Source organism: Seriola dumerili, unplaced genomic scaffold (assembly GCF_002260705.1).
Source record: "Seriola dumerili isolate Sdu_G_001 unplaced genomic scaffold, Sdu_1.0 BDQW01000025.1, whole genome shotgun sequence".
Lineage (NCBI taxonomy): Eukaryota > Metazoa > Chordata > Actinopteri > Carangiformes > Carangidae > Seriola > Seriola dumerili.
In genome coordinates this window covers 18,166,186-18,183,034 of record NW_019174280.1, presented here as the reverse complement: position 1 = coordinate 18,183,034, position 16,849 = coordinate 18,166,186, and the positions used below count along the sequence as shown (strand labels likewise).

The following is a 16,849-nucleotide window of genomic DNA, read 5'->3' as shown; positions in this document are numbered from 1 at the left end:
ACAGGAGGAAAATAAACACAAAAATATGGTTATGAATTGAGAAGCGTGAGGCTGCTCTTTACTGCATTAAATGATCAGCTACAATAAACCAAACCTTGAGTGAAAAGGTTTCTATAAGACATGGATAAGTTTTAGAAACATCCAAGTGGTAGCAGAGCAAATGCACACGGGTGGTGTTGATGACGGAGTAACCTCTGCAGTAGAACAAGGTGTTGTTTGTTCCTCAAATGCACAAAAACCTAAGCAGTGACATTGAGGGAGGTGGACCAGTGATTGGCAGCTGCTGAAAAGCCACCACCATACACTTCAAATTTATGGGATGGCTCTGGGGAAATACTGCATTCTGTTTGACTTGCTTATGGATGATCATGACGAATCATAATGAGGTTGGCTGAAAGGTAAATATGTAAATAAGTTTCTTCCTCAGTGAAAAAATAAATCTTCCTTTGTCTTCCTTTGTGCTTATAACAAAATAAAGATGAGTAGGAGTAAGGCAAGGCAAGTTTATTTATATACAGTAGCACCTTTCAGCAATACAGACATAAAAGGCATTAAGACAGCATATTAAAGAAACACAAAACAATATAAAAAGACATAAACATAACATCGTGAGCAGCATTGTTTAAACAGGTAAAATCTAAAAACACTAAAGAGAAACTGGGCATATCAGATACACCTCAGTATTATAGTATTTGGTTGCATTGGCTCAGTGTAGACTAAACTCTTGACACAAAACCTAATAATTCTACACTCATATAGCACACAAACATCTGCATATGCATCAAAGTACCACCACCATAGGTGTTTTTTTTTATGACAAACCAATCTCTAAAAGGTTTTTGCCGTAGGAACAACAAAAGAAATACATATATTCTTTTTAAGATAATAATAACAGTGAAGTAGATAACCTCATACCCGGTATATGATTATGCCTGGTGGGTATACACATTAATCCATGATACAGAAGCATGTAAAGACCGTCATATCTACTGATGGGTTTTGGAACCACGCTGGCCCCATATAGGCCTGTGCCCGATAGGCAAATTCAGTAATCCACTATATCCACAACTACTAAAGGTAATTCTCTCAAAGATCATACAAGTGGCAATGAGGAAAAAATACAAAACTTAAACAGAAGTGATGTAGGGTGGATCATTTTCAAAACTTGAATTCTATTTACCGAGGATGCACTGCACTGCTCTAAGTGTAAACATAATGCATTGTAGTTTATACCTTGGTAAATCCTAGAGTCATACAAGGCTAAAATGATGATTGTGACTTAACTTCATTCTATCAGCTGTCTTATTTGACTTTGCTTCTGCCCTGAATGTCTGTATCTCAGGAAACATTAGATGTTTTGATCACTTGTAGGTGACATTACTGTAAATACTTCTGCTTATGGAAAACTGCATGTGCTTTCGTTGGAGGAAAAAAGGTCCAGATCCGGTCCAGAGACTAAGTCTAGACCTCTTCACCAAACACTTAACTTTCTACAAAAATGCCTGTACTCAATCATATATAGTTCCTTCTTAGGTGGATTCTCCACCTATTTTCCTTCTAAGTGAACCTATTAACGCCTTGGGAACAATGGTGTCCAGCCCCGTGTGGAATTCCCCAAACCAGGTGTCCAGAAGCCCCTCGTCCAATCTAAACCTAAGGCCCTCGTCTATCCTCAGGCTGGGCCTCACTCCCGGGGCCTTCAGACCATTTTTTTTTAACTTTATTCCCTCTTTAACAATCCTACTTCAGTAAAGGCTGGTTCACATACAAATCTAACCTCAGCTGTGAGTACAGTTATTCCATTGGATTATATAAATTTAACATTCAGTATATTTATAATGCATAGTATATTTTAGTGAGAATTTACTACAACACTTTCAGATGTTAACACTACACAGTTAAGGGACAGAATTTCATAAACTGCTTTGGAAACTACATTATGCTCATCCAAGGCCCTTTACAGGCATAGTGAAACTACTCTACCCTTCATCTGATGATATATCTGCCTGGGACCCCCCCCCCCTTCTATAAGTCATGCAGGAACAACAATGGCAAGAACAAAAAAATCTCTAATGGTGACTGCATACTGGGGCCCTCAGTGTAGTCTGCAATATGCTGGAAAGGGACAAAAGGAGGGCATTTTAATGGTTTAACAGGCTGGCCCTGTAAGGACATAGGGGGAGGGGAGGGAGTCTCTGCCTGGACTGATCAGCCTCTCTAACTATAATTACAACCCAGTGCTTCACATGCCTGGATTTTTACCACTTTTTCCTCCTCCAGAACCGGCCACAGCTAATCAGTGTTTGAGCTCCCTGCAGCCTGAATATTATGGGCTGAAATGGTGCTAAAACACTTCATAACTCAGCTCAGACCTGAGGGAATAGCATTATGGGTGTGGCAAGAAGGCAGATGAGAAAAATCTTGGTTCCTGTGAGCCGAGCCTCATTATCATATCTTTCCTGTAACATTACCCATCCCTTGGGTTACTTTAAATGTGATCGTAGTGCACAAACATTGCTATATGCTTTCTTGCTGTCATCCATGAAGACGGAGAGACTTCACTGTAGTGGATGCATTATTAAAGCCTGGCCTTATTGTGTTGTCATCCTTTAAATAGGCTATACAGTTACCAGACCATATATTCCTGGGTGACCCTGTTTGGCTCTGCTGCTGCAGGACATACAGAGTCATTCTATAAAATAGTATATCAGGGGTAAAATTGGCAGAGAGGACTGGAAACAGAGGCTAAGACAGAATGGGGGATAATCCAGACCAGTTTAAAGGTGGAGGAAGAGATGGTAGGATGAAGGTCAGGCAGGTCTAAAGCCCTTTTTCGGCAGGGAGGGCAATGGAGGCCAGGGTGTCGCCTGCAGCTGCTGTGGCCTCTTGACCTGCTGGGGGAATGGATGAGGCTGCTCCCAGCTTGTTTTTTACACATTGACTGATCCACTGTTGCAGCGCAAAATAATCCACAGTGTAAGCTCCTTATCGACAGCACAATTTTGTGAAAAAGGAAGCACTAGAGCAGATTATTTGCAATTTGTCCTGTGACCAGCCCCCACACTACATAACACAGTCTTGTTTATTTATCTTTCCACCAGTAATGATATAAAATAGTTGCATTGAGGAGAATGGTCACTGAGTTTTGCATCATAATGGCTATATGTCAGATGATTAGGGATACCACTAATGATTATTTTAGGTACAAATTCATTTGATGATTATTTTCTGGTTTAATCAATTAGTCATGAAATGCTGAAAAAAATTGAGAAATGTCCACTGAAATATAATTTTGTCCAGCCAACAGTCCATACCCAAAGTATTCAAATTACCAAATCAAACACTTAGACACGCACAAAAATATTTACCTTTTAGGCGCTGGAACCAGTGAATTTTTGACCAAAATGATGAATCATTTATTAAAATAGCTGCAGATTATTTTTCTTTTGCTCAACCGATCAATTAATTGACAAGTCCCTTCAGCTCTACAGTTGCTATTACAGCAGTAGAATTATATTGTTCAGACTGAACGAAAAAGAAAAGAAATTAATTAAAAAAAGGAAAGAAAAATAAATAAATCAGGCTGCATTTTAAGCGCTAAGAGTAAGGAATAACCTCATTGGTGCATACTTGTAGGCTCGTGTAACTGGACCTGGGAGTGTGTGTCTACTGAGTTTGTGTGTCTTGAGTGTCTTCTTAAAATCCACGTGTCTCAGCCATGGCCCTATTTAGCTCCTCTGACATACAAATACGACTCAAACTGCAATTCCCATAATGCTTCTGAAGAAACAAGACGCTGTGACGTCACTAACAAGCTCATTGACTCATGGTTGTTGTAGTTTACAAATGGCTACATTGGCTTCTTTCTAAATAATATTAAAGCCTCTTGCTAATGTTTGCTCAGCTCATCGCTTGGCAAATATTTCTTTTTATATATATCTACATTAAAATACTTGAAGAATGTATTTGTTCTCCAATGGTACACAGAAAAACTGTCTCAGCATCTACAACTCCCATCCACCCCAGTGATGTGGCGCATGCGTGCTGCACAGCGGTAGGCTTGTGTGTGGAGAGTAGTCACGTGGAGACGGTAGAGTCCACCTCGGTTCTGTCCAAACAGAACGTGAGCTGTTAGCAGTCTGACTGTTGGAGCGCCGCTCGGTGCTAAACCGATTCATGTTGTTTTTTTAGCCTCCCGTCCCTTTAAACTAGACTATTTTATCGAAGAATGAGTGATAACGATGATATCGAAGTCGATAGTGACGTGAGTATGGCCACTTTTCGCTTTTTATGGATGTTATTTTGCTAGCTGGCGATTTAGCTGAACTAGCTTCTCAGCTAGCGTTAGCTACCAGTAGGCTGGCTAGCTTTGCTTTTCTGTGATAAGTATGTTTGTCGGGATTCTAGTTAAATGATAAGCAACTCTAGCTTTTCTTGATTCTGAGCATTGTTTATTTGCTAAATTATTTTACTCTCTAGTGACCTCAGCGAAACAGTAAGATTTGCTGAACAATTATGGCTACAATTGTACTTTTTGTTCTGTTTCTTTGCAGGAAGAATCACCGAGATATCACTCTGTGGTGCGTAATGCTGGGGGGATTTGTCCAGTGTCGAAAAATGTCTCACTGTTGTTGCAAAGTTAATTTATCCATAATAGTATGCCTTTGTTTTTTCTTGGTATATAATCGATTGGTAAAATTGCACTGTGGAGGTTGATGTCACTTCAAACAGAATGTGAAAGTGCTGCTTTCTGCCAACATGTATTTATCAAATTTATATTTGTGCACGGCAACTTTCCGTCATTTTCTACAGCGCTGAACTAGTTATCCATGCATTTCTAATTGTGCAGCGATTGTTCCTCGGTATCAGCGTTAGTAGTGCATTGCAGGGTATCCCCCATCCTGTGTGTACGCGGCCATAGGAGGACGGTGACACGACATCTATATTTAGACCAAAGCTTTATCCAGCTACAAAGGCTTTTTTGTTGCATGTTTATTATTTTTTCCGGTTAATACCAAGATTTTTGTGCGAGGTGGCAGCTGGTTAGTCGTTCCGAGTCGTTTTCCCCCGGCGTTGCACTTCACACCACGGGGGATTCCGCTCATGATTTGCAAATTACACATCTAGGTCATCTCGGTAAAGAACGACCGTTTACGTTTTATACTGCATCCACGGTGAGGATGCAGACGAAAAGAAAAGGTGTAGAGGTTGTTGCATGTGTAGAGGAGCGGTGGCCGCGCCTGCATCTCGGACAAGCCTTCGTGTCAGGAAGGGGTGCTGCGGGATGTTTCCCTGTGTTGCAGCCAGTGATTAGAGCCATCTTCTCTCTACAGGCCACTAAAGGGCTGGCAGCCTAAATGAATGACGTATAGCTGCATCGCATACCGGCGAGAAAAACACCCTGCGCGACTTGGTTAATGCACAGGCTGCACAACACGACGTCTTGCGTCTAATCGGATTGTCAAAATTGAAATGCAGAAAATCATTTAGGGATTTAGCGTTAAATTATAGAATATACATTAGTGATGTAAAGATAGAAAAAAGCTTTAATGCTGTTGCCCTCCAACAGACCTCAGACCTTTTGCTTCAAGACAGTCATCAGCTCAATTGCAGAGCCACGTGAGAGACTAGAACCCGATTTCAGTTCAGTTAGCGTCATTTAACTTGATTACAGAGCAATAAACATAAATATGTATGTCCTGAGAGCTGTTTGTGCCCCTCAGAGTCAGACAGCTGCTTCCATCTCTGCACATCTTGTCCTGAATGAGAACGTGGCCCTAAAATCTGCACATAAACAAATAAGACTGAAAGATTTTTTTTATAGATATTTCTGTTTTTAAAAATTGTGATTAATATCTGTAAATTAAACCACATCCCTTTATTTGTGGTCTGCATTACAAACAAAATTGAACTAACAATGAAAACAAACTTGTTTTGATAAAATCAGACCAGTTAGGTAGAACAAGACTAAACTTTGAAGTAAATGTGTGTAGTTTCTGTAGATTTTTTTTAAAACCAATTTTGCTCCCATTTATTAAGCTGTTACATTAGCAGGATACTTGACACTACTCAAAAACCAAATTTATTAAAGCTGCTATTTAATTTTCACTCCACAACTACTCACCTCACCTAGATTGTTTATTGATTATGTAGAAAACAACTGTTGGTCTTTTATGAACAGCAACGCCCATTGTTTTGTATATCAAAATTGATATAAAGTGGTGTTTCTTGTTCCACAAAACCATGTTTGGCCAGGCATTTTTACCAACGGTGGCTACGGAGAGCCTATAAACCAGGCAGCAGCCAAGATTTCTCTTTTGTGGTTTTGGCAACTTGCAGAATTAACGTTAATTAGCTTCAGCTGAGTAAATTTACTACCAACAGTAGTCATTACAGCTGGGGAAATCAGCAGCAACCAGCTTTAACTTTCACTGGCTACAGCTGGTTAAGACACTGCTGATAATGTGAGTTATAATTAAAAATTGCAGCTCTTAAATTCCACAACTTGCATCTAAGATATAAAGGTGAAAAATGATTTAACCTTGCATGCAAATAAGCAAATAATATTTTTAAACTGAGTGCAGTGTGGCAGACATTGAATAGGTTTCCAAACATAGATAGCGGGTCTGTCGTCTGGAGATACAGTGTGTCTTAGGGTGAGATAAGAGACTGACCGTCAGGTCGCATTGGCCGCTGAGCACCAAAGGCTTAACAGATAATATGCATTATGTCATATATTAGGCCTGAATATAGAAGTAAAACAATTAATTGTTTGACGGAAAAACTTTATCGGCAACCGTTTTGATAATCCCTACTTAATTTTTTAAGTAAAGCTGGCAAAACTCCATGCGCTTATATTCTCAAATATGAGGATTTGCTGCTTTTCTCTGTTCTATATCATTGTAAATTGTTAGTCAGACAAAACAAGACATCTGAATATGTTGCCATGCACTCTGAGAACTTGTGATGGATGTTTTTTTACTATTTACTGACAATTTATAGACCAAACAATTAACTAAGAAAATAATTACTATTAGTTTAAGTGAGAATAAGAATTTGTGGTATTTGCAGCTCTTCTTGAACATAGCATCTCATTCACCCACAGGAGCGTCTGGTTTATTGGCATTTCTACTGTTGTTAGTGCAAGAAGGGTTTCCATGTTCTCCACCAGCCTGAGAGAAGTGTAGGCTTTCATGCAGAGAATGTGAGATGACCATCAGTAGCCAGGAAGCGGCAGCTACCAGCTCTTCCACTCCGCACCTGGAGCAGTTATGTAATGTGTCACGGACAGGTATGAATAGAAGGGAGAGAGCAGCTCAGCTGGCATGTCGTAGGCAGCCAGCAAAAGGTATCGGTTTTATGATGAACTGATAATGGTTGCACTTAGGTAATTGGACACCTGTTTTTGTGGTGCCTGTTGTGCTTAACAACTTAGATAGTATGTGCCATATAGCTAGGAAGGCACCACAACATGTCTGAGTACATTACATAAATTATATAATCATGTATATATATTTTGAAATCAAAACTAACAAACATAGTAATGTTAAAGAGTTTGGGTTTTTTTTTATGAGCAGAGGTGGTTAGCCATGCTGATCTTGATTGATCCTGCCTTTGCGATCAGTTCAGTTTGTAGATGTTGGCTGAAGTAGCAGCTATGCCCAAAAATATGTAATCTTGCCTGTGTGAAACAGAACCTCTGCTCTTTTCCCTAGAAAACCATACTTGGTTTTATAAAAATGTACAAATCTTCCAGCTTTGTATGATTATTGGATGGTTTTACACAGAAAAGCTTATTTTAATTGGGATGTAGTAAGATTGTTGCAAAGTAGCAAATAGCCAAGTTTTTATTTAAATCACCTGGGGCACTTAATGTCTAGTGATTGTATATGGAGCAGCTCCATAGAGTCTTGCTTGAGTATGTCCTTGCGTCTTAATTAACTTTCACTGATTAATGATGAAAAAAGGTGTTCTTCAAAGAGTTAGTTAAGCTGATGCTCACACACGTCTAAAATGTTTTGTGAGCACTGCGTGTCATCAGACTTTCTATACACGACTTGAAAATGTAAATGTTTTATGCTAAATGCAACTTTGACATGGATAACTCCACAACAGAAGGAAAGTCATTCAAGGTATTCAAGGTTGTAATTGTCTCTCTCACACTTGCGGGATAAGAAAATCGGCCACATGTACGATACTGAACGCCCTTGTCTATTCCCAGAAACCATGCACATGAAAATGGCTGTTTGACTTGTAATTGCACATACCATCAATAACAGTCATATATTTGTTTATGCAAGGGTTAATAGGATTGCAGTCACGCCTCTCGGTGGCTGTTTGTATGATACGGGGAGGTCCTGGTGGATTTGTGTCTCCTAGATGGTTTGTTGCTTTTGTGCTTCTGTCACGCCAGCCACACGAATCACAAGACTGGCATTGTGGGTAATGTCCAGTGAATTTTAAATAGTGTTTTTTATTACTGTTTCAGTTTCGTGTTCTGTTGTTTTCTAACATTAAATTGCTAACCAATAGACCAGTCAGTAACGTCAGCTGGGTGTTTTTCTTCTATATGGTTCAAAGGGTACTTGAGTACACACCAAACACATTGTCCCTCCCACCAGACATATGACACACTGAGGGCTTGTTTTAACCTGCGTGCTGTCTCACTTGCGGCTACTTTGGTTTTTGTTTTGATCCATGGACAAAATGAGTCAGATGATACCAGGTCACACGACTTCTACTGTCTCCCGTCAGCCTGATGCCATGGCGTGAGCACTTGCATCACTCTGCGGTTTTGTTGCTAATATTTGAATCAGGCCTTTGGTTTGTTGGAGGCGTATGAAGCGGGATGATCAGTCGTTGCTATACAGGATCTGATTGGATGTTGCACTTGATGTCTCAGCTTGATGACAGTGTGGATTAGTCCAGAATCAGATGTGATTGGAGGCTGTGTGATGGTTTGGCCTAAAAACAGGTTAAACTACAGGCAGCAAACTGATCTCCTGCCTGGCTCTGGTCATGTGATTATGGCAGCCATCTTATGCCTTTACAGTCTAATTAGAATGCAAATGTGCGGTTGAAATATGCAGCCTGTTAGATGCTGCTTCTGTTGCTGCCTAGTTATTTTAAAAACTTGACAGTAGACATGAGAAATGTGGAGTTTGATTCAGCACAGCAGCCTGAAATTATCCATGAATTTGGCCCTGTGCAGGGGAGGTCATATGATTAAAGCTGTGTAATGTAGAAAGCATAGCGCACACTAGAGAAGACAAATGCTCAGTACAGAAAACAAACACTAAACAGCACTGAGCTACATTTTTCTGCTTTTAAACCCTGAATCTTAAGCTACAAAAAGCAAATCTCCAACAATACCATCATAAATCTACATTTCACAAGGCCTTTGTTGGTCACTGAGGTGTTTTAATTCAGTCGGTCAGTGTAATCCTCATTCAGGATCTGAGTGTCTTGACCTTGACCTGGTCATGGTTAAATGGCCACATAATCCAGCAACTGCTAGTGAGGAGAATTGAACTTCAGAGTCGTCTTTTCTTGCACTCGGTCCTTTTTACAGTGAGGCTCCTGGAGGTTATCGAGTGGTTGACTGTCGTGATGACAGAAAAATTAATCAGTTTAATCATTTATGCCTACCAAGGTGGTTGATTTCGGTTTTATTTGTCTCCTAGCAGGATATCCCAACTACTTTATGGGTTTTAGTGAAATTTGGTGCGTACAAAGAGTTATGCCAAAGAATGTGATTAGTTTTTGGTTTGGCTCTTATGATGCAGGAATTTCTCAACACTGTGAGATAAGGCATCGTAGAACATTTGTTTTTTACATTAACTATTGCACTTGAAAGTGTGTGTTTTCTGTGTTCATTTAAATTTATTTTGATTGTGCAGCCTTGGTGGAGATGCACACTCTCTAGTTTCTCAAGCAAATATACAGAATATTTGCAAGTTGTACTTTCACAAATGTAAGGATTTGCCTGGTCTTGTCATTTTCATATGAATGTGGGGAGATTTTGGTAACGTGTATCTTTTTGTCGAGCTTACACTTAGAAAGTTTCAGTTTTCCGATGTGCTTTTGAAAGTGAATTTTCACTCACTAGCCGGCAGCCACAACTAAAATACACCAATATTTAAAGCAAGATGATTATATTTTCCATCTTGGTTGTTTAGCTGACTGACTGACCTCAGGAGGTCTGTGCCAAATAACTGTGTCCAAATTGGGGTCTGACATGTCAGTTACTGTTTTTTTTTGTTTTTTTTTTTAACTATCACAACGACCCATGATAGTTGTTAAGACTGGATTTCCTCTTTAAAGCTCAGGTTTTATTTTTAAAGCTAATTAAATGCTGCTCAGTTTTTTTCTACATTAGTTTTACTTTCTATCAGCAAAGGTTTGGTTGATATTGCAGTTGCACTTAGTTTAATTTAAAATACCCCAACAGAGAATAATTACTATAAGGATGAGCTTCTGTCGATATTAAACCGACAGAAGTTGGTGTTACATTAGTATGCCATCTCTAGCTGGAACAATCAATTGATTGATAGACAGAAAATTGAAATTTTTTTTGTTTTGCACATTTATTTGTGTTTCTCTGTCATATGTGAATTTAAAGTGAATATCATTGCGTTTTGGAGTGCTGGTTAGACAGAACAGGAAATTTGAAGATGTTGCTTTGAGCATTATGTGTCAGTATTTTATTATAGGTAAAGCAATTAATTAAGAAAATGATCAGCAGATTGATTAATAATGAAATTAATCATTAGTTAGAGCTCTGATGTCATCTTGTTGATGTCAGCCTCTTATTAAAAATCAGATACTAGCTAGTCGTCGTCGTTCACCTCTCATATGATGGATAGAAACACATTTTGAATATATATATATATATATATATGGTTTGAATAATAATTACTGCACAGAATCAAAAGCACAGTGACAGTGTTGTTCTTGTCGTACAGGCAGAGTGGGACTTGGCAGCAGAGTGGTTTGTGTAGGTTTGACCATGGACGGCTGGACACAAACTGTCCTCTACCCACGCTGCTCTGCTGCCAGGCTGAAGGCCTTGTGACTCTTCTCATTGCAGGCAGACAAACGGGCACACCACAATGCGCTGGAGCGCAAGCGTAGGGACCACATCAAAGACAGCTTTCACAGCCTCCGGGACTCGGTGCCCGCCCTGCAGGGAGAAAAGGTTGGTAAAGCTCAAACTGTAAGTTCTCCATGCACACGATCACACTCATTTTCTGCTTGTATTTTGTCATTTGTTTGCTAAAATGTGAAGTGTAATATGTCTGTTTGTGTTTAACATGAAATGCACTGTTCAGAATATTTAGGGATGAGAGCATTTTTACCATGAGGTTATTTTTAATGATTTCTTGACGCAGATGTCTTCACTTGCTTAATGTGTGCGTGTCAGTGGAGGGAAACAGTTGAAGGGACTGGGAGGAGGGCAGATGGTGGAAGAGTGCAGATTGGCAGCAGCAAGACAGTGATGCAGTCTAAATACTTGGACCAGCGTCAGGAAGTTATTATGAGGAAATTTTGTTGCTCTCTTCCTGTTTTGACATCCATGACATTGAGAGCATTTGGAGTGGGTTCAGTAACTGGGCACAGTGTTTAATTTTCCCCTAAAAGACCAGTTCAAGACTCACATGCAGCGTGAAGGGCGGGGGCTCATGAGATGCTGTGAGGGATGTTTGCTCATAATTTGTATGAAGTGTTCGGTTACAGCTGCCTCAGTACTCGACCCCCACCCCTCTCCCATGACCATACTGATATTATAGCTCTGTTTTAAAGTGCAGTATTGTTTCTTGTGAGAGGAAGCAGAGTAGAAGCAACAAACATCAGGGCTGGGTATGAAACCTGAACACTACTGAACTACTACTGTCTGTAGCACTGAGTATCGAAAACTGCCAAGCACTAAAAATAACCTGGCATTTAATTTCTGGTCAGATTCTTGCTCATGTTTACTGAGTCTTTGATAAGTTATTTTCTGATTTGACAGTTTTTGACTCTTTATTCAGGCAATGTCTTTGTGTGGTAATTGTTCAGGTAAAAGGTTTCTTTTGTTCAAATGAAGTCCAGGTTTTTTTATGGTGTAATGTTTGTTTGTCAATGTAAAGTATCAAAGTATCGTTTTCCACAAGGAGATTGTTTAGCTGAGGCAGTAAGCCACGTAGGTCCTGACTCATCTCGTTTCGTGATCAGTTTAGTTTGGAGTTGGCAGCCAGAACAATAGTCACAGTCATTAAATACAGTAACTGAAGCTGAAACGAGAAGTCAATGGAAATTATTTGGCAACAGTTTTGAGAGATGATTAAGCTGAATTTGAAGAAAAATGTAAAAGTTACAACTTCTCAAACGTAAATATTCTCTGGGTTTATTCCTTTTCTATAATATTAAATGGAACAGCTTTGGGTTTTTAGGCAGTTCAGATAAAACAATCAATAACATTATGTCAGCTGAGCCTTGGAACAATTGTGATGAATATTTACTCTTTCTGACCTTCTTACAGTCTAAACCAATTACCAAAGAGAATAATTGGCAGATGAATCAATAAAGAAAACAATGAAGGAGACTCGAAGAATGCATACCTCTGCCAAGGCCAGTGTTAAACAACAAAAGAAAAATGATTCCTGTTCCATCTGTCCAACAAGTTTGGTGCAAATTGGTTCAACACTTTTTGCTTAATGCTACTGACAAACAAACAGACATGGGTGAAAACACAACCTCCTTGGCAGAAGTAATAATGCAATGCAGTTTAAGTGTCTAGTCATAGTCTCCTGCTAGTTTTCCTCATAAGTTAATTCTTGATTCTGTAAAATTGTCAGAGCTTTTCATGATGGAGGTGGACTTTGTTTTAGTTGACAAGAATTGACATTAGTATCTGAAAAATTACAAAACTCTACAAAACTTTAATCTGAAGTCAGTGTTTGACTACACCAAGTAGATCATGGACCCTGAAGAGGCATAATGGCAAAGCTGAGTCAATAAGGGATCTTGCTAATGTTTGTTAAATAAAGTGTGTTGTCCTTGAAGATTATGGAGCTGATTGCAGCCACTAACAGGATGCAGCAGTACTTTTGTTTGCTGTAATCGAGGCAAGCACTGTGACGGTACTGTGTCAGGGTTATGACCTAGCCCATGGATGTCAGACTGAAGTGCTAGAGGATTTTGAGAGGTTAAGAGGAGGCAAGCTGTGTTGTCCTAGATTTCTCTGTAGTCTCCTACAGTCGTTGGAGTCTGCAGTGTGTCGGCCTCAGGGCCAGTCTGTGTAGCATCATTACATGAGCATAAGTTTTTGTGTTAGAAATGTGATAAGGATTCTGTATACTTGCGTCATTGCTTCAATTTTTGCATGTGTCACTAACAGCAGTCTACCAAACAGGCGTCTCGAGCTCAAATCCTAGACAAAGCCACAGAGTACATCCAGTACATGAGGCGGAAAAATCACACACACCAGCAGGACATCGACGACCTGAAGAGGCAGAATGCGCTGCTGGAGCAGCAAGGTAACAACACTGCTGGATTTCACACTGATTCACTACCGTTTTCTCTTTAGATTGGGGGAGATTTTGACTGATTATACCTATAATTTGTTTTCAAAACATATTTTCAATGAGACTTTACCCGCAGCAGCTGATATGTGTTGAGTGAAAGAGGGGGAGGGCAAGGAAATGCAAATGCTCCAACATCATGTTTGTTTTGATAGCATGTTGTAGTGATAGAGGAGAACACGCATGAATGGTTTGAGAACATGTTGTCCCAATCTTGCAATCAAACCACAGACAAAATAGACCTTAAGCCCGTCCCTACTGTCAGATAGTCTCTGCCGTACTTCAGTTCTCAGTCAGTTTCTTTTTGTCATTATTACATGTTTCTTGGGTTTTCTGTCAATACTTTTAAGACAATTGAGTATCTACTGCCGCATTGGACAGATCATTTTGACCAAACACAAAAAAAAAATTGAAGAAAAAAAAAAGTTTATTTCATGGCCCACGGTACAATTTAAATATGTTAATTATGAACATTTCTCCCCCTTGATGAAAAGACCCTGGGAACAAATGTCAGGCTTTTAGAAAAAAATAACAAAACCCTCTATGAGAAAATACACTGAGTAAATGATAATAGTGTAACAGAGGCTGGATGGAAAGTGGAGTATGACCTAAGTTATCTATACAGGTCTAGTTACACCAGAATGTGGCACAGCAAAATTCAACTGCACGTCTTAGGTGGTGGTGTTGGTTTTGGCAAGTTTTTGTTTATAGCAAAGTGGGAAAGAGGAAGAAATATCTGATGTTGCTTCCCACTCAGCCAAACAGGGCAAATGGATGGTGAGACACAGATTATGTCGTGGCTTCAACCATTTTGGATTCTGCGGTTATCTGTATTTCTGAAAGCACTATTAAGAGTGTTTATAAATGGTTGACGGCAGAGATTTCCTGGTTAGACTGGGCTCTGTAAGGATAGCTAAGTAGTGTGTCCCCAGCCTGATTTTATTGTATTTTTTTCTCTCTCAATTTGAAATCCTGTTGTTTTTCTTCCTTGCCTCCTTCCTGCTTTCATGTTTCTCATGTGTGCTCACGCAGTCCGTGCTCTGGAGAAGGTGAAGGGCTCCGCTCAGCTCCAGACCAGCTACTCGTCGTCTGACAGCAGCCTCTACACCAACCCCAAAGGCAGCGCAGTGTCTGCGTTTGACGGAGGCTCTGACTCCAGCTCCGAGTCCGAGGCTGATGAGCCGCCCAACAGGAAGAAGCTGCGCGTGGAGGCCAGCTAGAAAGCCGAGCAGCTACAACCTGGCCAAGGTCGAGGTGGCGGAGCACAAGGGAGGGTGAGAGGAAACGCAGCCTTCAAAGCTCTCGAGGCTCATCAAACCCTCCCCCCTCATGCCAACAACCACCACCCCCGGCCTCCCTCACCGACGTCCTCGTTCTCTCTCCTCCATCTCTGGGTGGGCTCGCACTGGAGACTCATGACCCCTCAAACCTCCTCACACCGCCATCACAATTGTCTCTCTTTCCACCCGATCTCCGCGAACAAGAGGGAGGAAGTCAGCAGGGTGGAAGACGACTGCTTCAATACATCTAGAGAGCTTCAGGTTTTTTCCCCTTCCCATCCCTCTCTCCCTTTTCTCTGGTTCTGCGTCATTGGTATTTCCCCCCTAGCAATGTCAACAATCCAAAACCCAAAAAGAGGCAGCTTGGCTACTTAAGGACTTGATGCTTTTTTGTACCCACAATAAAGCCCCTCCTCCTACCCGGGTTGTTTTTGGGGGGTGGGAGGGTGGGAGGGTGCGCCAGGCGTACTCCTTCAAGCACTGCTATATTATATATTTTTGTTTCTTTTGTTTTTTTTTTGTTTTTTTTTTTTTGTTTTAATTTTGTTATTCTTGATAAAAACCTGTTTAGAATTTACACACACACACCTAGATAAATGGTCCTGGAGAAGTTTACCTTTTTAAAAATAAAATGAAAAAAACATTTGTAGCTTACTTTTTCCACTAAAGAATGTGAAGACGCTTTGAAGCAAATGTTAAAGTGATACCCACCTCAGGCCCACTGGATTGCAGATGTTTTCTGCCTGACACATTTGTTAACACAAGATTAAAAAAAGAAAAAAGAAAACATGACTCCTTTGTTGAAATTGATGTTTTGAAGGAGAATATTCCTAAACTTGTATCGTATTTTGTCCTTTAGCTTGAAGTAGTGAATGACTTTAGGTGGCTGAATACGTTAGGCATCTCGTTTTATATATTATAAAAAGCATTGATTGGATGTTTTCAAGTTCAAAAATATGTTATGCATTTTGTAGTAATCTCACAAGTCATGGGAAAATGCCAATTTGTCACTTGTAGTTTTCCTTAAGGGTATGAAAATAGGTATTGAATGTCAAAAGGTAGCTCCCGTCTTTTTGCAGTACAAGGAAGCGAAATAAGTCCCTGTCAATGTGTTGTGCTTTACACAGTAAAAATCATTGTTGCTGAATCCCCCAAGGAAAAAAGGAAGCATTTTTGCGTGTCTAGGAAACGTGTGTGTATGTATATTGTTTCCATTTTATTTCCATTTAGGAGGATATAATTAGTGTAATAGGTCTTTGTTTGTCCGATTCCATTCCATGGAAATTACAAGTATGTTGTACATACTGCCAACAATTGTCTTGCAAGTTGAGGCCTACCTTTACTATGAGACTATAAAATAAACTATTTTATCCTTTAACATGCACTCTGTGTTTTTTTTTTAGCTGTCAGACCAAAGGGTTAAAATCTGCTGCAGTAAATTTAATGATGGGCTTCTCACTTTATAATAATCGTTCCCCTCTTAACTTCCTCAACTGCTGCAGAAAAGGTTTTGAGGACTGGATGTCCTGGTGTGGATTAGTCAAACATGACTTCAGGTTTTTCTGGTTTCCAGTGTTGCTGGCAGGTAGCTGGAATAAGACTGAGGGCATAATGCACTTCTATGTCCCATTATGTAACGATTCTCCCCTTACACTGGAGTTTTTTTTTAACTGTGTGGCCAGGAGGAAAAACTGGGCCATCTGATGTTTTCATCTGTGAGCAACAGCCGGTAGCCAACCTACTTACAGAATGAACATAGTGAAGCTGTCTTTATTTAGGGATTGTGGATTTCTTTTTTTTTTGTACTTCCTTTTGGATGCAAGAAATCCCCCATGCCCCAAGACACCAATATGAAAGTAGTTAAAATGCTTTAACCATTTGGATGGTTCATATTTAATTTACTGAGTTGGCTGTCAAATGATTTAAATGGCTCTTTCAAGGAAACTTCTCTGGAAATCAACAGGTGCTTATAAACTAAACTACAACAGTTTGTTGGTTTTACCTGCT

General features: G+C 39.9%; 1 protein-coding gene across 8 annotated transcripts; it reads left to right on the top strand.

The window, feature by feature from the left end:
- The first annotated feature begins 4,102 nt into the window (after positions 1–4,102).
- Positions 4,103–15,286, top strand: max (MYC associated factor X). 8 transcript variants are annotated; one of them, XM_022768308.1, is made up of 5 exons: positions 4,103–4,264; positions 4,554–4,580; positions 11,090–11,197; positions 13,394–13,517; positions 14,595–15,286. In XM_022768308.1, the coding sequence occupies exons 1-5, from the start codon at positions 4,229–4,231 to the stop codon at positions 14,780–14,782; spliced, it is 483 nt and encodes a 160-aa protein (XP_022624029.1). In that variant the 5' UTR covers positions 4,103–4,228; the 3' UTR covers positions 14,783–15,286. The 8 variants fall into 8 exon arrangements, with proteins under 8 accessions (XP_022624029.1, XP_022624013.1, XP_022624004.1 ...); XM_022768292.1 differs by having other exon boundaries at positions 13,379–13,517; XM_022768283.1 differs by having other exon boundaries at positions 11,090–11,215.
- Positions 15,287–16,849: the final 1,563 nt, after the last annotated feature.